Source organism: Oncorhynchus mykiss, chromosome 7 (assembly GCF_013265735.2).
Source record: "Oncorhynchus mykiss isolate Arlee chromosome 7, USDA_OmykA_1.1, whole genome shotgun sequence".
Classification (NCBI taxonomy): domain Eukaryota; kingdom Metazoa; phylum Chordata; class Actinopteri; order Salmoniformes; family Salmonidae; genus Oncorhynchus; species Oncorhynchus mykiss.
In genome coordinates, this window is record NC_048571.1 from 7,746,983 (window position 1) to 7,767,575 (window position 20,593).

Here is a 20,593-nt window from a genome sequence, read left to right on the forward strand (position 1 = left end):
ATGTGAAGCTATAACGGTGTAACTTGGTTTTTGTAGTTAAAAAATAAGGAAGAACCTTTTTGATGTCTTGTTTTGATCTTGTAGAACGTGGAAGTGCATCGTTTCAATGGCCTCCAAAGGACATGGCGACACCGACTCAGGACGGTTACCCCCAGCTTACTCCAAAGAGGTTCCGCCTGGTCACAATGCTGTGTACCCAGCGCCCACCGTGGTGCCACCACCCCCAAGCTACCTGACACCATCAGCCCCACCGGTTCATATGATGATGTCTGCCTCTCTCGGACCACTCAATGCTGTCTACCCAGCTCCCACAAACCCTGGGTTCCCACCCCCTGGATACGTGACCCCTTCCGCTCCTCCGATGATGCCTGCCCCTTTCGGACACCCTAATGCTGTCTACCCCGCGCCCACGAACCCCGGAATCCCGCCAGTACCCCCAGGCTACGTGCCCCCTCCGGTCCCTGCGATGATGCCTGCCCCTTTCGGACACCCTAATGCTGTCTACCCTGCGCCCACGAACCCCGGAATCCCGCCAGTACCCCCAGGCTACGTGCCCCCTCCGGTCCCTGCGATGATGCCTGCCCCTCCGCCTGATCTCCGACCCACCGGCTGCCCCCCAGGACTGGAATACCTGATTCATGTGGACCAGCTTCTCGTCCATCAGACTTTTCATCTGGCCGAACTGCTGGGTTGGGAGGTTAGAAATTCCTACAATGTGAAGAACAGCATCGGGCAACACGTGTTTCTGGCGGAAGAGGAGAACAACTGCTGCACCCTACAGTGCTTTGGCCCCAGCCGACCTTTCACCTTTCACATCCAGGACAACCTGGGGCAGGAGGTGTTGACCCTGACGCGCCCTCTTGCGTGCAGCTACTGCTGCTTCCCCTGCTGCCTGCAAGACCTGGAGGTGCAGAGTCCCCCCGGTATTCCCATAGGGTATGTGGTGCAGGAGTGTCACCCGTTCCTGCCCAAACTCACTGTGCTGAACGAGAGGAGACAGCCTCAGCTGAGGATCAAAGGGCCGCTGTTTTTCTGTAGTTGTTGCAGAGACGTCACATTTGAGGTGAAGACTCTGGATGACTCAATGTTGATAGGGCACATCGGTAAGCAGTGGTCCGGCTTCCTGCGCGAAGTCTACACGGACGCGGATCATTTTGGGATCGTGTTCCCAATGGACCTGGATGTGAAGATGAAGGCTGTGCTGCTGGGAGCCTGCTTCCTGATCGATTTCCTGTATTTTGAGGAAAGGAAAGGAGACAAGAAACATTGAACTTTTACTCTGTGCCGACTACGGAACCCACGGCATCAAAATTACATTAGACCTACAATAAAGTTGCATGTCAAAATCAACAACTCCAAATCCCTCTCATTGTGTATATCTAACGGTCCTCTCCCCAGTGTTATTCTCCATCTTAAACAACTTCCTACTTCTCAGCATCAACAAAACAACTACAAGGCTACAAGGTCCCGGGGTTCAGTAACAACAAAACAACTACAAGGCTCTAAGGACCCGGGGTTCAGTAACAACAAAACAACTCCAAGGCTAAATATTTTGGGGTTCAGTAACAACAAAATGACTACAAACTACAAGGTCCCCGGGGTTCAGCATCAACAAAACAACTACAAGGCTCTAAGGACCCGGGGTTCAGCATCAACAAAACAACTACAAGGCTCTAAGGACCCGGGGTTCAGTAACAACAAAACAACTACAAGGCTCTAAGGACCCTGGGTTCAGTAACAACAAAACAACTTGAAGGCTAAATGGTTCGGGGTTCAGTAACAACAAAACAACTACAAGGCTCGAAGGTCCCGGGGTTCAGTAACAACAAAACAACTACAAGGCTCTAAGGACCCGGGGTTCAGTAACAACAAAACAACTCCAAGGCTAAATATTTTGGGGTTCAGTAACAACAAAATGACTACAAACTACAAGGTCCCGGGGTTCAGCATCAACAAAACAACTACAAGGCTCTAAGGACCCGGGGTTTAGTAACAACAAAACAACTTGAAGGCTAAATGGTTCGGGGTTCAGTAACAACAAAACGACTACAAACTACAAGGTCCTGTGGGTTCCGTAACAACAGAAGCAGGGCAAGCGTCATCCTAACAGCCACCATCCTATTGAATAGTGGGACATAGGACACAATTTACATTACATGGCCAGACAGTAGGTTATACATGTCACTGTGTGTTTACTTTGTATTGAATTCCATTATATTATAGTGTATTGAATTTGTGTATTTCATTTTCTGTCATATATACAGTACAATTCCAATGCAAATGGACAATACAACGTATGTTGCATCATACAAGCTCAATGCAACATTGACATAGCAACTAAATGGTGGCTAGAATCCAACAAAATATCAGGCTGCTGAGTGTCGCAAATTGAGTTGAACAATGTTAGCCTTGGCTCATGAGTCATCACCACATTGGTCATCATGACCCACTTAACGGTATGCCTGTTCGTTAAACTGCTTATAGGGAGGAGACTAGTGAGCCTCTAGTCTACTAGAAGCGTTGATGGTCTAATTCAATAAAGAGACGTTGCTGCTCAGTGTTATTGTTTGGCGTTACTGTACGCTGAGCGGCTGCTACAGCCTATTCATAGTGCAAACCTCGTGAAGACCACTTTGGCGTCACCGTGTCCAGCTCCAAGCTACCTTTCCCGCTCCACGAGAAGCGCGCGGGACAGTTGCTCGGCAACTCTGACGCAAGCTTGACGTTAATTAAGTGTGTTTTAGTTCAGTATGGCAGGAGAAGATTTCCAGCCGAGTTTGAGTTACAGAGGTTGTGTGGATTATTGCATACCAGATTTATCCCCCGTTAACAAAATATGAGGAACAAATCGTCTGTGCGCAGTTAGGGAAGTAGCCTGGATGCGCACACTGTTCTAGAACGGCGGAGGATTCCAACAACATAGGTGGATGTACTGAACTGGAGAGTTTCTGTGAAGGTAAATTACATGATTTTGTTTTGCAAATTAATAATAAGATATGGTCTGTTTTTATTTCAATACTTGTTGGCTAAAGGATATATGTTTGTCTTACGCTGTTACGTAGGCTATAGTCTTTCCTCACATACATAGTTAAATGGAATTACACTTTTTGGAAGGTGGTGAGATTTATAGCCTAGGACTACTAGATTTAATATCACAATTGTATATTTTTTCTTTCCTACTATATGCAGCCTATATATTGACAAAATATGTTCTCCCAGTTGTGTTTACGGGAGTGGCCTAATAACGGTACTCTAATCCTGGGAAATGGACAATAGGTTTATCCAGTCACTGGGTGCCTCTGCACCATGGTGGTTTTATCCGATGGCTCTCCCCTGAGCCAGCCATGCCCCGGGGGACCGGTTCAGGTCGGTTTCTACGAGATCATCAGGACGCTGGGGAAGGGAAACTTCGCTGTAGTTAAACTGGCTTGTCACAAAGTCACAAAAACCCAGGTGCGTAATTACGCATGCATAATGCATATGAAACATGTATTCCCTACACCATTAACCTCCAATATTCAACTCCACCTCTTCCAGTCATTGTGTTAATGATAGTTAGCATTGGCTCTCAAAATGACCTCTTACTTCATACTGGACACAGAGACATACAAATGGAATCGACAAGTTCACCTGACTCTGGGGAAGTGGATAAAGAGCCTCTTTGACAAAATCCCAAAGTATCATATCCTACTAATTTGAGTGTCCCCGGATTTACATTTACTATATTACGTCTAGTATATGTGACCGGGCTGGAATGGGACCTTGGCAGCGCCTGAAGTGGCACATTATTCCCTGTATATTCACAGTGCACTACTTTTGAACAGGGTCCAGGGCTTTGGTCAAAAGTAGTGCACTGTATAGGGGTTAGGGTGCCATTTTGAAATTAACTATCTGCTTTCTGTACACACAGGTGGCCATTAAAATCATTGATAAAAAGAGACTGGAGCCCTCTGACCTGAAGAAGATCTACAGAGAGGTCGAGGTGATGAAGCTCCTCAACCATCCGCACATTATCAAGCTCTATCAGGTAACTCCTCAACCATCCTCATATTATCAAGCTCTATCAAGTAGCTCCTCAACCATCCTCACATTATAAAGCTCTATCAAGTAGCTCCTCAACCATCCGCACATTATCAAGCTCTGTCAGGTAGAGGATAGAGTTGTGGAACTACTTTCTCTCTCTTTCTCTCTCTCTCTCTCTCTCTCTCTCTCTCTCTCTCTCTCTCTGCCCCCTCTCTCTCATTCTCTACATGGAAGATTTTGAAAGGTCAGGTTGTTTATCTTGTAATAGGGGTTAAGTGTATGTTTCCCAGCCCTCAGCCCAGCCACCCCCAGCTCTATGAGTCACATGGGGATTTTCAGAATGGAAAATGACGACCCCGTCAACCCACCCCTACTTCCAATATGGTCTCAAAGAAAATATTTCTTAAAACAGAGAATCTTTAACTTGTTTTTTGTAATGGTTTTTAAGCATTCTAATATGGTCCCTGCTGTCATATTCTCGCATTACGCTTTGGGCACACTCTTCCACAGGCTTACATGTAATAATGACATGGGAAATGTATATTTAAGTTGTATTTATCAGTGAGTGTGCCTCTCTTGTGTCTTGCAGGTCATGGAAACTAAGGACATGTTGTACATGGTGATGGAGTATGCCAGGAACGGAGAGATGTTTGGTAAGTGGAAGGGTGTCGCTTTAGAGGTGTCCATGATGCTTGGTGCAATCTCTTAGAACAGTGTGTTTGTGTGTGTGCACATGTGTACTTGATCACTCATTATTTACAATGATTCAATCAAACAATCTGAACCAACCAATCAATTACATTCCTCATTATTCACCCTCTATCCCCTCCTCTCCCATCCTCCCACCCTCTGTCCCCTCCTCTCCCTACATCCCATCCTCTATCCCCTCCTCTCCCTACATCTCATCCTCTATCCCCTCCTCTCCCATCCTTCCACCCTCTATCCCATCCTCTCCCTACATCCCACCCTCTATCTCCTCCTCTCCCATCCTTCCACCCTCTATCCCCTCCTCTCCCTACATCCCATCCTCTATCCCCTCCTCTCCCATCCTTCCACCCTCTATCCCCTCCTCTCCCATCCACCCACCCTCTATCCCTTCCTCTCCCTACATCCCATCCTCTATCCCCTCCTCTCCCATCCTCCCACCCTCTATCCCCTCCTCTCCCTACATCCCATCCTCTATCCCCTCCTCTCCCATCCTCCCACCCTCTATCCCCTCCTCTCCCTACATCCCATCCTCTATCCCCTCCTCTCCCTACATCCCATCCTCTATCCCCTCCTCTTCCATCTTCCCATCCTCTATCCCCTCCTCTCCCATCCACCCACCCTCTATCCCCTCTCCCTATATCCCACCCTCTGTAGACTACTTGTTGTCATCGGGGCGGCTGAGTGAGAGTGAGGCTCGCAGGAAGTTCTGTCAGATCCTGTCAGCGGTGGACTACTGCCACAGCAACCACATCGTCCACAGAGACCTGAAGGCTGAGAACCTTCTGCTGGACTCCAACATGGACATCAAAGTAGCAGGTACAGGCAGAAAGGAGAGGCTCTGAAATCAATCAACCTTGAATCACAGAAAGATGGATATTTAAAAAACAGGCCAAATATAATTGCTTTAGTTAGTAATTAAGCTACAGTGCATTCGGAAAGTATTCAGACCCCTTGACTTTTTCCACATTTTGTTACATTATAGCCTTATTCTAAAATTGATATAATCGTTTTTACCCTCATCAATCCAAAATGTAAATAAGGTATATCTATTGTTTATTTGTAATACATTTGCAAACATTTCTAAAAACCTGTTTTCACTTTGTCATTATGCGGTATTGTGTGTAGATTGATGAGGGGGAAATGTATTTTATCAATTTTAGAATAAGGCTGTAACATAACAAAATGTGGAAAAAGTGAAGGGGTCTGAATAATTTCCGAATGCACTGTATATTATATAATATTTTATTAGATTCTATTAAAGGTGGTGGTTTAAAAAATGTAAACAATTGTCGTGTCTTTGGCTATGCTGGATTAAGTGATATGACATGCTATTCTATAAAATCCTTTCTCCGTAATTAATATTACCTGATTGAGCTAATCATGTAAATGTAATTAACTAGAGAGTCGGGGCACCACTAAATAATATTTATAGAGCTGTTATCTTCCGAATAAACTCTTAAAGACCTAGTAATATTTGACATCAATAGCAGTCAATATTAATCGTCACCTTAATTCAGTCTCATCTGAAAGTTATAAATTCTTGGTTATCTTCACAAACCCTGGCTAACAAGTTGGATCAGCAATACAAAATTGGGTTTAATTATTTATTTACTAAATACCTAATTAATCACACAGAATTACATATACACAGAATGAATCATACCTTGATTACAAATTACGTCATAAAGGAAAATGTCCTTAGCGGGCAGAACAGATATGACAGCTGGTTACACAAAAGAAAAGGGGCTGGGTTTGAGTGAAAGAGCGGGAAGACTGAGGGACAAAGGGAAGAAGCTGTGCTATCGTAAATACAGTATCTTATGCATTCTAAATTACCGCCCATTTGGAAAAAGAAAATGCAATGAATATTTACTCTGAGCTGTGCTTCAGTAGGTTGGTAGTAGATGGAAGGCTGGGTTGCCAAACTGAGTACTTTGTCCTTTGAAGAATGTCTCTGGTGGTCAATTGGATAAGTTGTAGTAATGTCGTTGTGAGGTAGAAGGGATACTCTGTCTGTTCTTTCCTAGCCCACGTTTGCAGCTGCTGTGGCTAACTCAACGGCTAGGAGGTATCACTTCTGTAGTGAATAAGAGTTCAAAGTTCATACCATTCGCAACCAAAGCTCACGCTGAGGTTGGCTTAGTTCTGTAGTTGACATGTTAGTCCTTTTAACGCAGAGGCTGCAAACCTCATGTAATTGGAACAGGAGGTTACATTTTCGTCAAGGCTTTATATTGTGGAGCGAGAAGGGTGTGTTTGAAAAGTTTTATAACCCATGTCTCTTCACAGGGGCGGGCCACTGATTGAGCAGAGCCCTAACCTTATGAAAACCCAAATATCTCATTTGGAAGCTAAAATTACATTTAATCTCTTCACCAATAATTGTATATTCAAACATTTAAATTGAGCAACAATTCCATGTGACTCTGATAACTACAATGTGCAGACTTTCCACTGTAGAGTTTATGTCATCCTATCATTGATGAGAATGTCCCAGAGGACAACCGAACTGACATCATATTCATTAAGTACCACCGCATATGTTCAATTGGTCGGATTACCAGAATTTAGTTAATTTCCCCCCACCTTCTGATGTTCCCAGAATCTCTATGTTAACCAAGGGAATTTCAAATTTCACATCAGTAGGGTAGAGAGAGGAAAAAGGTGGGAAGAGGTATTTATGACTGTCATAAACCTACCCCCAGGCCAACGTCATGACACAATTATTCACCTACAGTATGGTTGTTATGGTGTCCCTTGTCATGTGCATATGTGTCCTATGATATGAATGAGAATGTTCCAGAGGATTCACAAGGGCTTTAGGCAGGGCTTTTCAATTCCAGTCCTAGTGGGCCAAAACATCTCTGTTTTTCGCTTCTACCTGGTAGTTAATTGCACTCACCTGGTATCCCAGGTCTGAATCAGTCCATGATTAGAAGGAGAGGATGAAAAACATAAATATTTAGGCTTTCCAGGATTGAACAGCCCTGGCTTTAGGGATAGTATCCTCTGATATTAATGGACTTTTTCCTCTCCCTCCCTGTAGACTTTGGTTTTGGGAACTTCTTCAGTGAAGGACAATTTCTGTCCACCTGGTGTGGGTCCCCGCCCTACGCCGCTCCAGAGGTGTTTGAGGGGATTGAGTACGAGGGGCCTCCTCTAGACATCTGGGTAAGGGACCAGGAAGGGATGGTTTCTCTCCTATTCTCTTGCTTTGGGTTGATTATTTCTCTTTAACCCATTGGAATGTCATGGGAATGAAAGTGCAGATGAAGGTTCTATGTTTTCAGAGCTCAGAATCCCTCTTGTACTGTAATAACCTTATAGGTGGTTATTGTGGTGCAGAGATGATTCATCATGAATTCTATATCTTTATCTGGTAGTGACAGTAGTACTAATAGTAGTAGGGAGTAGCAGGACTGTGGTGCTCATCTCGCCCCCCTCTTTTGGTGTTCAGAGTCTGGGCGTGGTGCTGTACGTGTTGGTGTGTGGCGTCCTGCCCTTTGACGGCCCCTCCCTCCCCGCGCTCAGACAGAGGGTCCGGGAGGGCCGCTTCAGAATCCCCTTCTACATGTCCCAAGGTACTGTCCTGCAGGACTGGTGACATGACAGATTCTCACGGCACAAGGCTGAAACCGCACCCTATTCCCTATTTTGTATGCTACTCTGTAGTAGTGCAATACGTTAGTGCTGTGTATAGATTAGAGTAGTGATCGGGTCGAAAATCAATACAGTTACATATCGCAATATTATTTTGGAAGATATTATATCGATACTTTGACTCCAAGTATCGATAAAAAAAAAAGGTATATATACAATACAAGTCAAAAGTTTGGACACATCCACTCATTCAAGGATTTTTCTTTATTTTTGACTATTTTCTACCCTGTAGAATGTAGTAACCAAAAAAGTGTTTTAGATTCTTAAAAGTAGCCACCCTTTTGATGACAGCTTTTCACACTCCTGACATTCTCTCAACCAGCTTCATGAGGTAGTTACCTGGAATGCATTTCAATTATCAGGTGTGCCTTGTTAATTTGTGGAATTTCTTTCCTTAATGCGTTTGAGCCAATCAGTTGTGTTGTGACAAGGTAGGGGTGGTAAACAGAAGATAGCCCTGCTTGTTAAAATACCAAGTCCATGTGTTATTTCATAGTTTTGATGTCTTCACTATTATTTTACAATGTAGAAAATAAGAAAAATAAGGAAAAACCCTTGAATTAGTAGGTTTGTCCAACCTTTTGACTAGTACTGTATATATTTTGTTTGTTGTTGCTAGGTAGCGTTAGCTAGTGCTAGTTCACTGTAGCTGTGCCAAAACTCTGGTATTTTTCCTCCTATAGCTTATTCTCCATCTTCTTTTTAAATAGTGAGCCAACATGTTTTCAGCATTTTTATTTCCATGACTGATCAAATCTCATATTCGTTCTCGCTTGTCTCTCTGCAGCAGACATATAGTGAGCAATATGTTTGGTACATCAACTCTCAATACATATCGTATGGTGATAATATTGCATTGTGAGGTCCCTGGCAATTCCCAGCCCTTGATAATAGGGTGCCATTTCGGACCCATTCACAGACAACGTTAGATATGATTATAGATGTTATAAATCCATGTTGTGTTACATCAACCAAGCACTGCTGTTGTCACCACCAACAAAACTTTTCCTTAGGTCATAGAACACTAAAACCAATCGAACTACAACAGTGACCTCAACTGGTTCTGAAACCCTCTTCATTTTGTCCCTTATCTCCCTCCATACCATCAGACTGTGAGAACCTGGTGCGGAGGATGTTAGTAATTGAACCGGCCAAACGGATCACGGTGGCCCGGATCAAGAAGCACCGCTGGATGAAGTCGGACCCCCCGGCCACGGCAGCCCCTCCAGAGACGCCCCAGCCGACCCCTGCCCCTGATGCAGAGCCCTGTCTGGTGGAGAATTACAGCGAGCCAGTACTTGGCCTCATGCAGACCCTGGGCATCGACCGGCAGAGGACCATTGAGGTGAGTGGGAGAAATACTAAGAAACCAGTCCTATGTGTAACTCCATATCTGTGTAGCTACATTTTCTACTGTAATTTCAATAGCTCTCTCTCTCTCTCTCTCTCCCTCTCTCTCCCCCTCTCTCTCTCTCTCTCTCTCTCTCTCTCTCTCCCTCTCTCTCCCCCTCTCTCTCTCTCTCTCTCTCTCTCTCTCTCTCTCTCTCTCTCCCTCTCTCTCTATCTCTCTCCCTCTCTCCATCTCTCTCGCTCTACCTCTCTCTCCCTCTCTCTCGCTGTCTCTCTCTTCCTCTCTCTCTCTCTCTCCCCCTCTCTCTCTCTCTCTCTCTCTCTCTCTCTCTCTCTCCCCTCTCTCTCTCTCTCCCTCTCTCTCTCTCCCCTCTCTCTCTCTCTCTCCCTCTCTCTCTCTCCATCTCTCTCGCTCCCTCTCTCCATCTCTCTCGCTCTTCCTCTCTCTCGCTTTCTCTCTCTTCCTCTCCCACTCTCTCTCTCTCTCTCTCTCTCTCTCTCTCTCTCTCTCTCTCTCTCTCTCTCTCTCTCTATCTCTCTCTCTCTCTCTCTCTCTCTCTATAGTCTCTTCAGAGCAGCAGCTACAACCACTTCTCTGCTATCTACCGTCTCATGCTGGAGAAGGTGAAAGAGCTCCGCTCCCTCAGACTGCCCCAGGGCACCGAAAAGGTGACCCCCAACCCTGACCACGACACTCTGCTACCGACCTGCATTAGTGATCAGGATCACCATGGAAACCAGGGGGAGGAGCCACAGGAAGGGGAGCTGCAAGAGGAGGGAGGGGCAGCAACCCTCTCCTTAGACCCCTCCCACAGACACACTCTGGCCGAGGTCTCTGCCAGCCTCCAGCAGTGCAGCCCATCTTGTGAGTACTGAGACACACACATGCACATGCACATGCACACGCACAAATCTGAACTATCTTCATTTAGATACAAACATTTGCATGAGGTACACACACCACTATACACACACCACTATACACACACCACTAGACATACACCAATATACACACCACTAGACACACCACTACAGACACACCACTGTATACACCACTATAGACACACCACTATATACACCATTATACACACCACTATAGACACCACTATAGACACCACCATACACACCACTATACACACAGCACTATACACACCACTATACACACCACTATACACACCACTATATACATTCCACTATACACACCACTATAGACACACCACTATACACACACCACTATAGACACATCACTATACACACAACACTACACACACCACTACACACACCACTATACACACCACTATACACATCACTATACACACAACACTATACACACCACTATACACACCACTATATACATTCCACTATACACACCACTATAGACACACCACTATACACACCACTATATACACACCACTATACACACCACTATACACACACCACTATACACACACCACTATATTTTATTTTTATTTTATTTTACCTTTATTTAACCAGGTAGGCAAGTTGAGAACAAGTTCTCATTTACAATTGCGACCTGGCCAAGATAAAGCAAAGCAGTTCGACAGATACAACAACACAGAGTTACACATGGAGTAAAACAAACATACAGTCAATAATAAAGTATAAACAAGTCTATATACAATGTGAGCAAATGAGGTGAGAAGGGAGGTAAAGGCAAAAAAGGCCTTGGTGGCAAGGTAAATACAATATAGCAAGTAAAACACTGGAATGGTCGATCTGCAGTGGAAGAATGTGCAAAGTAGAAATAAAAATAATGGGGTGCAAAGGAGCAAAATAAATAAATAAATTAAATACAGTTGGGAAAGAGGTAGTTGATAGGGCTAAATTATAGGTGGGCTATGTACAGGTGCAGTAATCTGTGAGCTGCTCTGACAGTTGGTGCTTAAAGCTAGTGAGGGAGATAAGTGTTTCCAGTTTCAGAGATTTTTGTAGTTCGTTCCAGTCATTGGCAGCAGAGAACTGGAAAGAGAGGCGGCCAAAGAAAGAATTGGTTTTGGGGGTGACTAGAGAGATATACCTGCTGGAGCGTGTGCTACAGGTGGGAGATGCTATGGTGACCAGCGAGCTGAGATAAGGGGGAACTTTACCTAGCAGGGTCTTGTAGATGACATGGAGCCAGTGGGTTTGGCGACGAATATGAAGCGAGGGCCAGCCAACGAGAGCGTACAGGTCGCAATGGTGGGTAGTATATGGGGCTTTGGTGACAAAACGGATTGCACTGTGATAGACTGCATCCAATTTGTTGAGTAGGGTATTGGAGGCTATTTTGTAAATTACATCGCCAAAGTCGAGGATTGGTAGGATGGTCAGTTTTACAAGGGTATGTTTGGCAGCATGAGTGAAGGATGCTTTGTTGCAAAATAGGAAGCCAATTCTAGATTTAACTTTGGATTGGAGATGTTTGATATGGGTCTGGAAGGAGAGTTTACAGTCTAACCAGACACCTAAGTATTTGTAGTTGTCCACGTATTCTAAGTCAGAGCCGTCCAGAGTAGTGATGTTGGACAGGCGGGTAGGTGCAGGTAGCGATCGGTTGAAGAGCATGCATTTAGTTTTACTTGTATTTAAGAGCAATTGGAGGCCACGGAAGGAGAGTTGTATGGCATTGAAGCTTACACACCACTATAGACACATCACTATACACACACCACTATACACACATCACTATACACACAACACTATACACACCACTACACACACCACTATACACACCACTATACACATCACTTTAGACACACCACTATACACACCACTGTAGACACACCACTATACACACCACTATACACACCACTATAGACACACCACATAGAATCCAAGATGGCATAGCAGACCGGCGTCTTTTGTCTTCATCTTGTCATGTCCCGTGTATATATATTTTTATATCTTTTTTTCTTCGCATATATATATATATATAAATTTGAAATTCTTAACCCCAACTTTAATCATACTCTCCTGCAACCCGCCTCACCCAATGTGGTATGGATCTGCTATTTTCTTTACTTCAGAAGCGGAACCCCCAGCAGAAGCTAGCCAGCTAACTAGCTACTAGCTAGTAGCCAGCTAGCCACTGCTAGTGGTCATCAGCTAACCTTTAGCCCAGATAATTCCTGCCAGTCTGCACAACGCGATTCAACCCAGAGCTTATCGTATCGGACTTCTTATTCTCCATATCCCCGGATTCCTACCGCAAGCGCTGAACCTCTTCACCTGGGTCATCGCAGCTAGCCAGCTGCTATCCGATTGGCTTCTCCTGGCTAACGTCTCTGTCCCGAAGCAAGCACCAATTAGCCTCGAGCGAGTCTATGCTAGGCCCATCTCGCCGGCTAGCTGAAGAGGTCCACTCCTTGGGCTACAATACCTGTTTTGCCAATTGGCCTGGACCATTTTTATTGCCGATACGGAGCCCCTCCTATCAATCACGACTGGACTACCAACGTAATCCGCCCGAGGGGGTTTTTCAACTTGCTCCCCCATCGCGATGTCTCCTGAATGCCCATCTGCTAGCCGCGGCCCGCTAGCTGTCTAGAGCACAAAGGGGCTACAACTGACTTCTTCCTTTGCGACGTCCCTCTAAGGCCCTTCTGCTAGCCTGCTTGCCCCGGCCCGCTAGCTGTCTGAATCGCCGTGTCTCCAGCCTGCCCAGCTACTCACTGGACTCAGTGATCACTCGGCTACGCATGCCTCTCCCTAATTCTATATGCCTTGTCCATTTCTGTTTTGGTTAGTGATTATTGTCTTATTTCACTGTAGAGCCTCCAGCCCTGCTCAATATGCCTCAGCTAACCCTCTCCCACACATGCGGTGACCTCACCTGGTTTAATTGATGTCTCTAGAGACAATATCTCTCTCATTGTCACTCTATGCCTAGGTTTACCTCCACTGTACTCACATCCTACCATACCTTTGTCTGTACATTATGCATTGCATCTATTCTACCACGCCCAGAAACCTGCTTCTTTTACTCTCTGTTCCGAACGTACTAGACGACCAGTTCTTATAGACTTAGCCGTACCCTTATCCTACTCCTCCTCCGCTCCTCTGGTGATGTAGAAGTTAATCCAGGCCCTGCAGTGCCTGGCTCCAGGAAGGCCACCAAAAATCCTGAAATTTCCATCCCTAACTATATAACATTATAACATTTTCTGACAAGATAGAACTGCCAAAAGTTGCAATCTACTGCAGAGATAGCCTGCAGAGTTCTGTTTTACTATCCAGGTCTGTGCCCAAACAATTTGAGATTCTACTTTTAAAAATTCACCTTTCCAGAGACAACTCTCACCGTTGCCGCTTGCTATAGACCACCTTCTGCCCCCACCTGTGCCCTGGACACCATATGTGAATTGATTGCCCCCCATCTATCTTCAGAGCTCATGCTGTTAGGTGACCTAAACTGGGACATGCTTAACACCTCAGCCATCCTACAATCTAAGCTTGATGCCCTCAATCTCACACAAATTATCAATGAACCTACCAGGTATAAACCCAAATCCGTAAACACAGGCCTGCTCTCGACCTGCTCTCCAAATACACCTCTGCTGTCTTCAACCAGGATCTCAGCGATCACTGCCTCATTGCTTGCATTCGTAATGGGTCTGCGGTCAAACGACCACCCCTCATCACTGTCAAACGCTCCCTAAAACACTTGAGCGAGCAGGCCTTTCTTATCGACCTGGCCCGGGTATCCTGGAAGGATATCGATCTCATTCCGTCAGTAGAAGATGCCTGGTTATCCTCGAAAAATGCTTTCCTCACAATCTTAAATAAGCATGCCCCATTAAAAAAATGTAGAACCCGGAACAGATATAGCCCGTGGTTCACTCCAGAGCTGACTGCCCTTGACCAGCACAAAAACATCCTGTGGCGTACCGAATTAGAATCGAATAGCCCCTGTGATATGCACCTTTTCAGGGAAGTTAGGAACCAATATACACAGGCAATTAGGAAAGCAAAGGCTAGCTTTTTCAAACAGAAATTTGCTTCCTGCAACACAAACTCCAAAAAGTTCTGGGACACTGTAAAGTCCATGGAGAATAAGAGCACCTCCTCCCAGCTGCCCACTGCACTGAGGCTAGGAAACACTGTCACCACTGATAAATCCACGATAATTGAGAATTTCAATAAGCATTTTTTTACGGCTGGCCATGCTTTCCATCTGGACACCCCTACCCTGGTCAACAGCCCTTTACCCCCCACAGCAACTTGCCCAAGCCTCCCCCATTTCTCCTTCACCCAAATCCAGATAGCTGATGTTCTGAAAGAGCTGCAAAATCTGGACCCCTACAAATCAGCAGGACTAGACAATCTGGACCCTCTCTTTCTAAAATTAGAGACCGAACTTATTGCAACCCCTATTAATAGCCTGTTCAACCTCTCTTTCGTATCGTCTGAGATCCCCAAAGATTGGATAGCTGCCACGGTCATCCCCCTTTTCAAAGGGGGAGACACTGTAGACCCAAACTGCTACAGACCTATATCTATTCTACCCTCCATTTCTAAGGTCTTCGAAAGCCAAGTTAACAAACAGATTACTGACCATTTCGAATCCCACTGTACCTTCTCCGCTATGCAATCTGGTTTCCGAGCTGGTCATGGGTGCACCTCAGCCACGTTCACGGTCCTAAACGATATCATAACCTCTATCAATAAGAGACCATACTGTGCAGCTGTGTTCATCGACCTGGCCAAGGCTTTCGACACTGTCAATCACCACATTCTTATCGGCAGACTCAAATGACTGGATCGCCTGGTTCACCAACTACTTCTTAGACAGAATTCAGTGTGTCAAATCGGAGGGCCTGTTGTCCGGACCTCTGGCAGTCTCTATGGGGATGCCACAGGGTTCAATTCTTGGGCCGACTATTTTCTCTGTATACATCAATGATGTCACTCTTGCTGCTGGTTATTCTCTGATCCACCTCTACGCAGACGATACCGTTCTGTATTCTTCTGGCCCTTCTTTGGACACTGTGTTAACTAACCTCCAGATGAGCTTCAATGCCATTCAACTCTCCTTCCGTGGCCTCCAACGGCTTTTAAATGCAAGTAAAAGTAAATGCATGCTCTTCAACCGATTGCTACCAGCATCTGCCCGCCCGTCCAGCATCACTACACTGGACGCTTCTGATTTAGAATATGGGGACATCTAAAAATACCTAAGTGTCTGGTTAGACTGTAAACTCTCCTTCCAGATTCACATTTAACATCTCCAATCCAAAATTAAATCTAGAATCAGCTTCCTATTTTGCAACAAAGCATCTTTCACTCATGCTGCCAAACATACCCTCGTAAAACTGACCATCCTACCGATCCTTGACTTTGATGTAATTTACAAAATAGCCTCCAACACTCTACTCAGCAAATTGTATGCAGTCCATCACAGTGCCATCCGTTTTGTCACCAAAGCCCCATATACTACCCACCACTGCGACCTGTACACTCTGGTTGGCTGGCCCTCGCTTCATATTCGTTGTCAAACCCACTGGCTCCAGGTCATCTATAAGTCTTTGCTAGGTAAATCCCCGCCTTATCTCAGCTCACTGGTCACCATAGCAGCACCCACCCGTAGCATGCGCTCCAGCAGGTATATTTCACTGGTCACTCCCGACGCCAATTCCTACTTTGGCCGCCTTTCCTTCCAGTTCTCTACTGCCAATGACTGGAACGAATTGCAAAAATCACTGAAGCTGGAGACTCATATCTCCCTTACTAACTTTAAGCACCAGCTGTCTGAGCAGCTCACAGATCACTGCACCTGTACATAGCCCATCTGTAAACAGCCCATCCAACTACCTCATCCCCACACTGTTATTTTTATTCTTTGCACCCCAGTATCTCTCCTTGCACATTTATCTTCTGCACATCTATCACAGTGTTTAATTGCTATATTGTAATTATTTTGCAACTATGGCTTATTTTATTGTCTTACCTCCCTTATCTTACCTCATTTGCACTCACCGTATATAGACCTTTTTTTCTACTGTATTATTGACTGTATCTTTTGTTTATTATATATGTGTAACTCTGTGTTGTTGTTTGTGTTGCACTGCTTTGTTTTACCTTGCCCAGGTCGCAGTTGTAAATGAGAACTTGTTCTCAACTAGCCTACCTGGTTAAAATAAGGTGAAATAAAATGTATAAAAAAATTCACACCACTATAGACATACCACTATAGACACATCACTATAGACACACCACTATAGACACACCACTAGAGACACACCACTATAGACACACCACTATAGACACACCACTATAGACACACCACTAGAGACACACCACTATAGACACCACTATAGACACACCACTATACACACACCACTATAGACACATCACTATAGACACACCACTAGAAACACCACTAGAGACACACCACTATAGACACCACTATAGACACACCACTATACACACACCACTATAGACACCACTATAGACACACCACTATAGACACACCACTATAGACACATCACTATAGACACACCACTAGAAACACCACTATAGACACCACTATAGACACCACTATAGACACACCACTATACACACACCACTATAGACACCACTATAGACACACCACTATAGACACACCACTATAGACACCACTATAGACACACCACTATAGACACACCACTATAGACACACCACTATAGACACACCACTATAGACACCCCACTATAGACATACCACTATAGACACACCTATATGCACACCACTATACACACACCCCTATAGACACACCACTATAGACACACCACTATAGACACCACTATAGACACACCACTATAGACATACCACTATAGACACACCTATATGCACACCACTATACACACACCCCTATAGACACAACACTATAGATACACCACTATAGACACACCACTATAGACACACCACTAGACACACCACTATAGACACACCACTAGAAACACCACTATAGACACACCACTATAGACACACCACTATAGACACATCACTAGAAACACCACTATAGACACACCACTATACACACACCACTATACACACCACTATAGACACACCACTATAGACACATCACTATAAACACCACTATAGACACACCACTATACACACACCACTATACACACACCACTATACACACACCACTATACACACACCACTATACACACCACTATACACACACCACTATAGACACACCACTATACATAGCCCACTTTCACATTGTCACAAAGTTACAGGGCTAAATTTCCCTACTCTCTCCTCATCTACAGGTGCTGTGGTAAACTCATCCGACCAAGCTTCCTCAGATAGTTTCTCCTCTTCCTCCTCTTCCTTCTCTGCCAGTCCCAGCCTGTCCAGCCCAATTGAGGACCCCTATATGGTACTTGTCACTACTGTGGATGGCCCTGGGACCTATAGCCCCACAGAGTCCCCCCTGGCCCTGTCCTCTACCGTGCCCAGCACTGTTGACGGCCCCTATCAGTTACTGGTCACTACCGGTCATCTGGCCCTGTCGTCCACCCTGCAGCCCCCTCCCCAGGATAGCCTCCCCGTACCCAGCTTCCAGGAGGGCCGCCGAGCCTCCGACATGGACACCGGCGCTCTAACACAAGGTATGGACGACCACTTCAAAATTAAAGCACAGATCAAGTATGACAGATGGAAAGAAGAAAACCTTCTTATGTATACTGTAATAAGCTCCTGTGTTACACATTGGAGACATATCTTGGGTTTTAATCATCTTTGATGTAGATCAGAAACGACAAAGGTCCTAGAATGGATCCTTGAGGAACTCCACAAGATATTAAGATACCTGTCAGTTTGCACATACAAACTGCTCTCTAAAATGAACATCATTCTGTAACCGTTATAAAAAAAATTGTTATAGATCTATTCTTGGTGGCTTTCATGAAGGTTTATGATGTCGTGATCTTTGACCTCTGTTCCAGGTCTGAGGGTGTTCCGCCAGAAGTTGAGGATGGAGGCCGGCGCCAAGGGCCTGCTGGGACTGAACAAGATGAATAGCCCCGGGGTCCGGAACGGGTGGTCCCCCCCAGCCTCTGGCTCTGCACCCTGCCCCCCTGCCTGGGGGGGGCGAGACCTGTCCCACTGTGTCCCCACCACACCACTGTCAGAGGAAGGCTTCCAGCAGCAGAAGTGAGGCAGACCCTTTTGTTTCTTATCATTGTGACTCAAATTATTATCAAGACATTTTGATGTGGGTTAAATACATTTGTCAAAAGCTTTTAAACATTTGCTTGATTTGTCTTGGACGTTGCACCTGCAACCGGTTTCATTGTATTGGAGCAAACTAAATGAAGTGCACCCCAAGTATTTTAAAATATTAGACACCTGTTGTTCTACTGACTCTTCTCTGTGTCTTCCCCCAGAGTGATCCAGATTCCACTGTGCCAATTCCACCCCACCACACCTCTTCCTCCACGCCACCCCACGTCTTCCTCCCCGCCACCACACCTCTTCCTGTCTCCTCCCGTCCCTCCTAACGTTCCCGCTCCTCCTCGTCCTCCCATTGGTCTGTTCTCCACACACACACTGTCACATGACTTCCTCACACCCTCCCTTCAACAGAACCACTCACCACACCCACAACTACACCCACACCCACAACTACACTCACAGCTACACCCACAGCCACAACTACACTCACAACTACACCCACAGACACAACTACACCAACAACTACACTCACAACTACACCCACACTCACAACTACACCCACAACTACACCCACAGCCACAACTACACCCACAACTATACCCACAGCCACAACTACACCCACAGTCACAACTACACCCACAACTACAACCACACTCACAGCTACACTCACAACTACACCTACAGCCACAACTACAGCCACAACTACACCCACACTCACAGCTGCACTCACAGCTACACCAAAAGACACATCCACAACCACAATCCTACCTATCTCTATGCTCAGAGCAACCGCTAGACTTATCCCCTTCCTCCTCCTCTTCCTCCTTCTCTTCTTCAGCCATGGTGGCGTCGGCTGGCCACCTCTTGGAGACCCACCTCCATATCAGCTCTCCTCGGGTTGAGAACCACACCCCACCCTTCTCTGACGCTCCTCACCTCCCTGTTCAGCCCCAGTTCCCCCACCCGAAACCCCAGTCTCAGCCTAAGCTACTGCACCCCCACCCGGAACCCCTGTCTCAACAACTACACCCCCACCCAGACCCCCGGTCTCAACTACTACACCCCCACATCCACCCCCACAACCACCCAGACCTCAAGACTCAGCTATTGCAGCCTCACCCCCACAACTACCCAGACCCCCAGTCTCAGCTACAGCAACCCCACAACCACCCAGACTCCCAGTCTCAGCTACAGCAACCCCACTCCCACCCCCACAACCACCCAGACCCCCAGTCTCAGCTACAGCAACCCCACCCCCACAACTACCCAGACCCCCAGTCTCAGCCTCAGTTACTGTATTCCCACTCTGACCCCCAGCCTCAGCCAAGGCCTTGGGCCAACCACCACCTCTATACCCACTCCCAGACCTCCAGGCGGCCCCAGCTCCAGCGCCAGCCACGTCTGCCTCCATGCCCAGTAGGGAGAATGGATCCTGCGTACGGACCGTAGGAAACACCCAGGACTACAGGCCTAGCAGCTGTTGGACAGCAACGGTCTCAAGGCTAACATTAGGACTCAGAGAGAGAGACTGGAGAAGTGGAACTGGGCCTCAGACTGATGTCCCCAATGACTCAATGCCACGATGCTCTGGCAACAGTGGACGTTAATGAAGAAGGATGACATCAGTGGGACCTACTTAGGATGGACTGTGAGTCCATTGGTGGAGTTTTAACCTGAGTTTCCCCTA

General features: G+C 46.0%; 2 protein-coding genes across 2 annotated transcripts; both read left to right on the top strand.

Moving 5' to 3' along the window:
* Nucleotides 1–204: 204 nt before the first annotated feature.
* Nucleotides 205–1,441, top strand: LOC110491195 (phospholipid scramblase 2-like). The gene has a single exon (XM_021564541.2). It carries the CDS (start codon nucleotides 260–262, stop codon nucleotides 1,268–1,270), a length of 1,011 nt encoding a protein of 336 aa, XP_021420216.2. The 5' UTR covers nucleotides 205–259; the 3' UTR covers nucleotides 1,271–1,441.
* Nucleotides 1,442–2,423: 982 nt separating this feature from the next.
* On the top strand, nucleotides 2,424–20,355 carry LOC110491196 (serine/threonine-protein kinase SIK2-like). Its single transcript, XM_036984399.1, has 12 exons — nucleotides 2,424–2,956; nucleotides 3,277–3,453; nucleotides 3,911–4,027; nucleotides 4,613–4,676; nucleotides 5,386–5,547; nucleotides 7,778–7,902; nucleotides 8,189–8,312; nucleotides 9,501–9,736; nucleotides 10,306–10,606; nucleotides 18,000–18,341; nucleotides 18,678–18,885; nucleotides 19,119–20,355. Exons 2-12 carry the CDS (start codon nucleotides 3,307–3,309, stop codon nucleotides 20,353–20,355), a joined length of 3,063 nt encoding a protein of 1,020 aa, XP_036840294.1. The 5' UTR covers nucleotides 2,424–2,956; nucleotides 3,277–3,306.
* Nucleotides 20,356–20,593: the final 238 nt, after the last annotated feature.

Coding starts and splice junctions, on each gene's coding strand:
- LOC110491195 (XM_021564541.2), top strand. CDS start 260: ATGATGATGTCTGCCTCTCTCGGACCACTCAATGCTGTCTACCCAGCT.
- LOC110491196 (XM_036984399.1), top strand. CDS start 3,307: ATGGTGGTTTTATCCGATGGCTCTCCCCTGAGCCAGCCATGCCCCGGG. Junction 9,737..10,305: donor ACCGGCAGAGGACCATTGAG/GTGAGTGGGAGA, acceptor CTCTCTCTATAG/TCTCTTCAGAGCAGCAGCTA. Junction 18,342..18,677: donor CACCGGCGCTCTAACACAAG/GTATGGACGACC, acceptor CCTCTGTTCCAG/GTCTGAGGGTGTTCCGCCAG.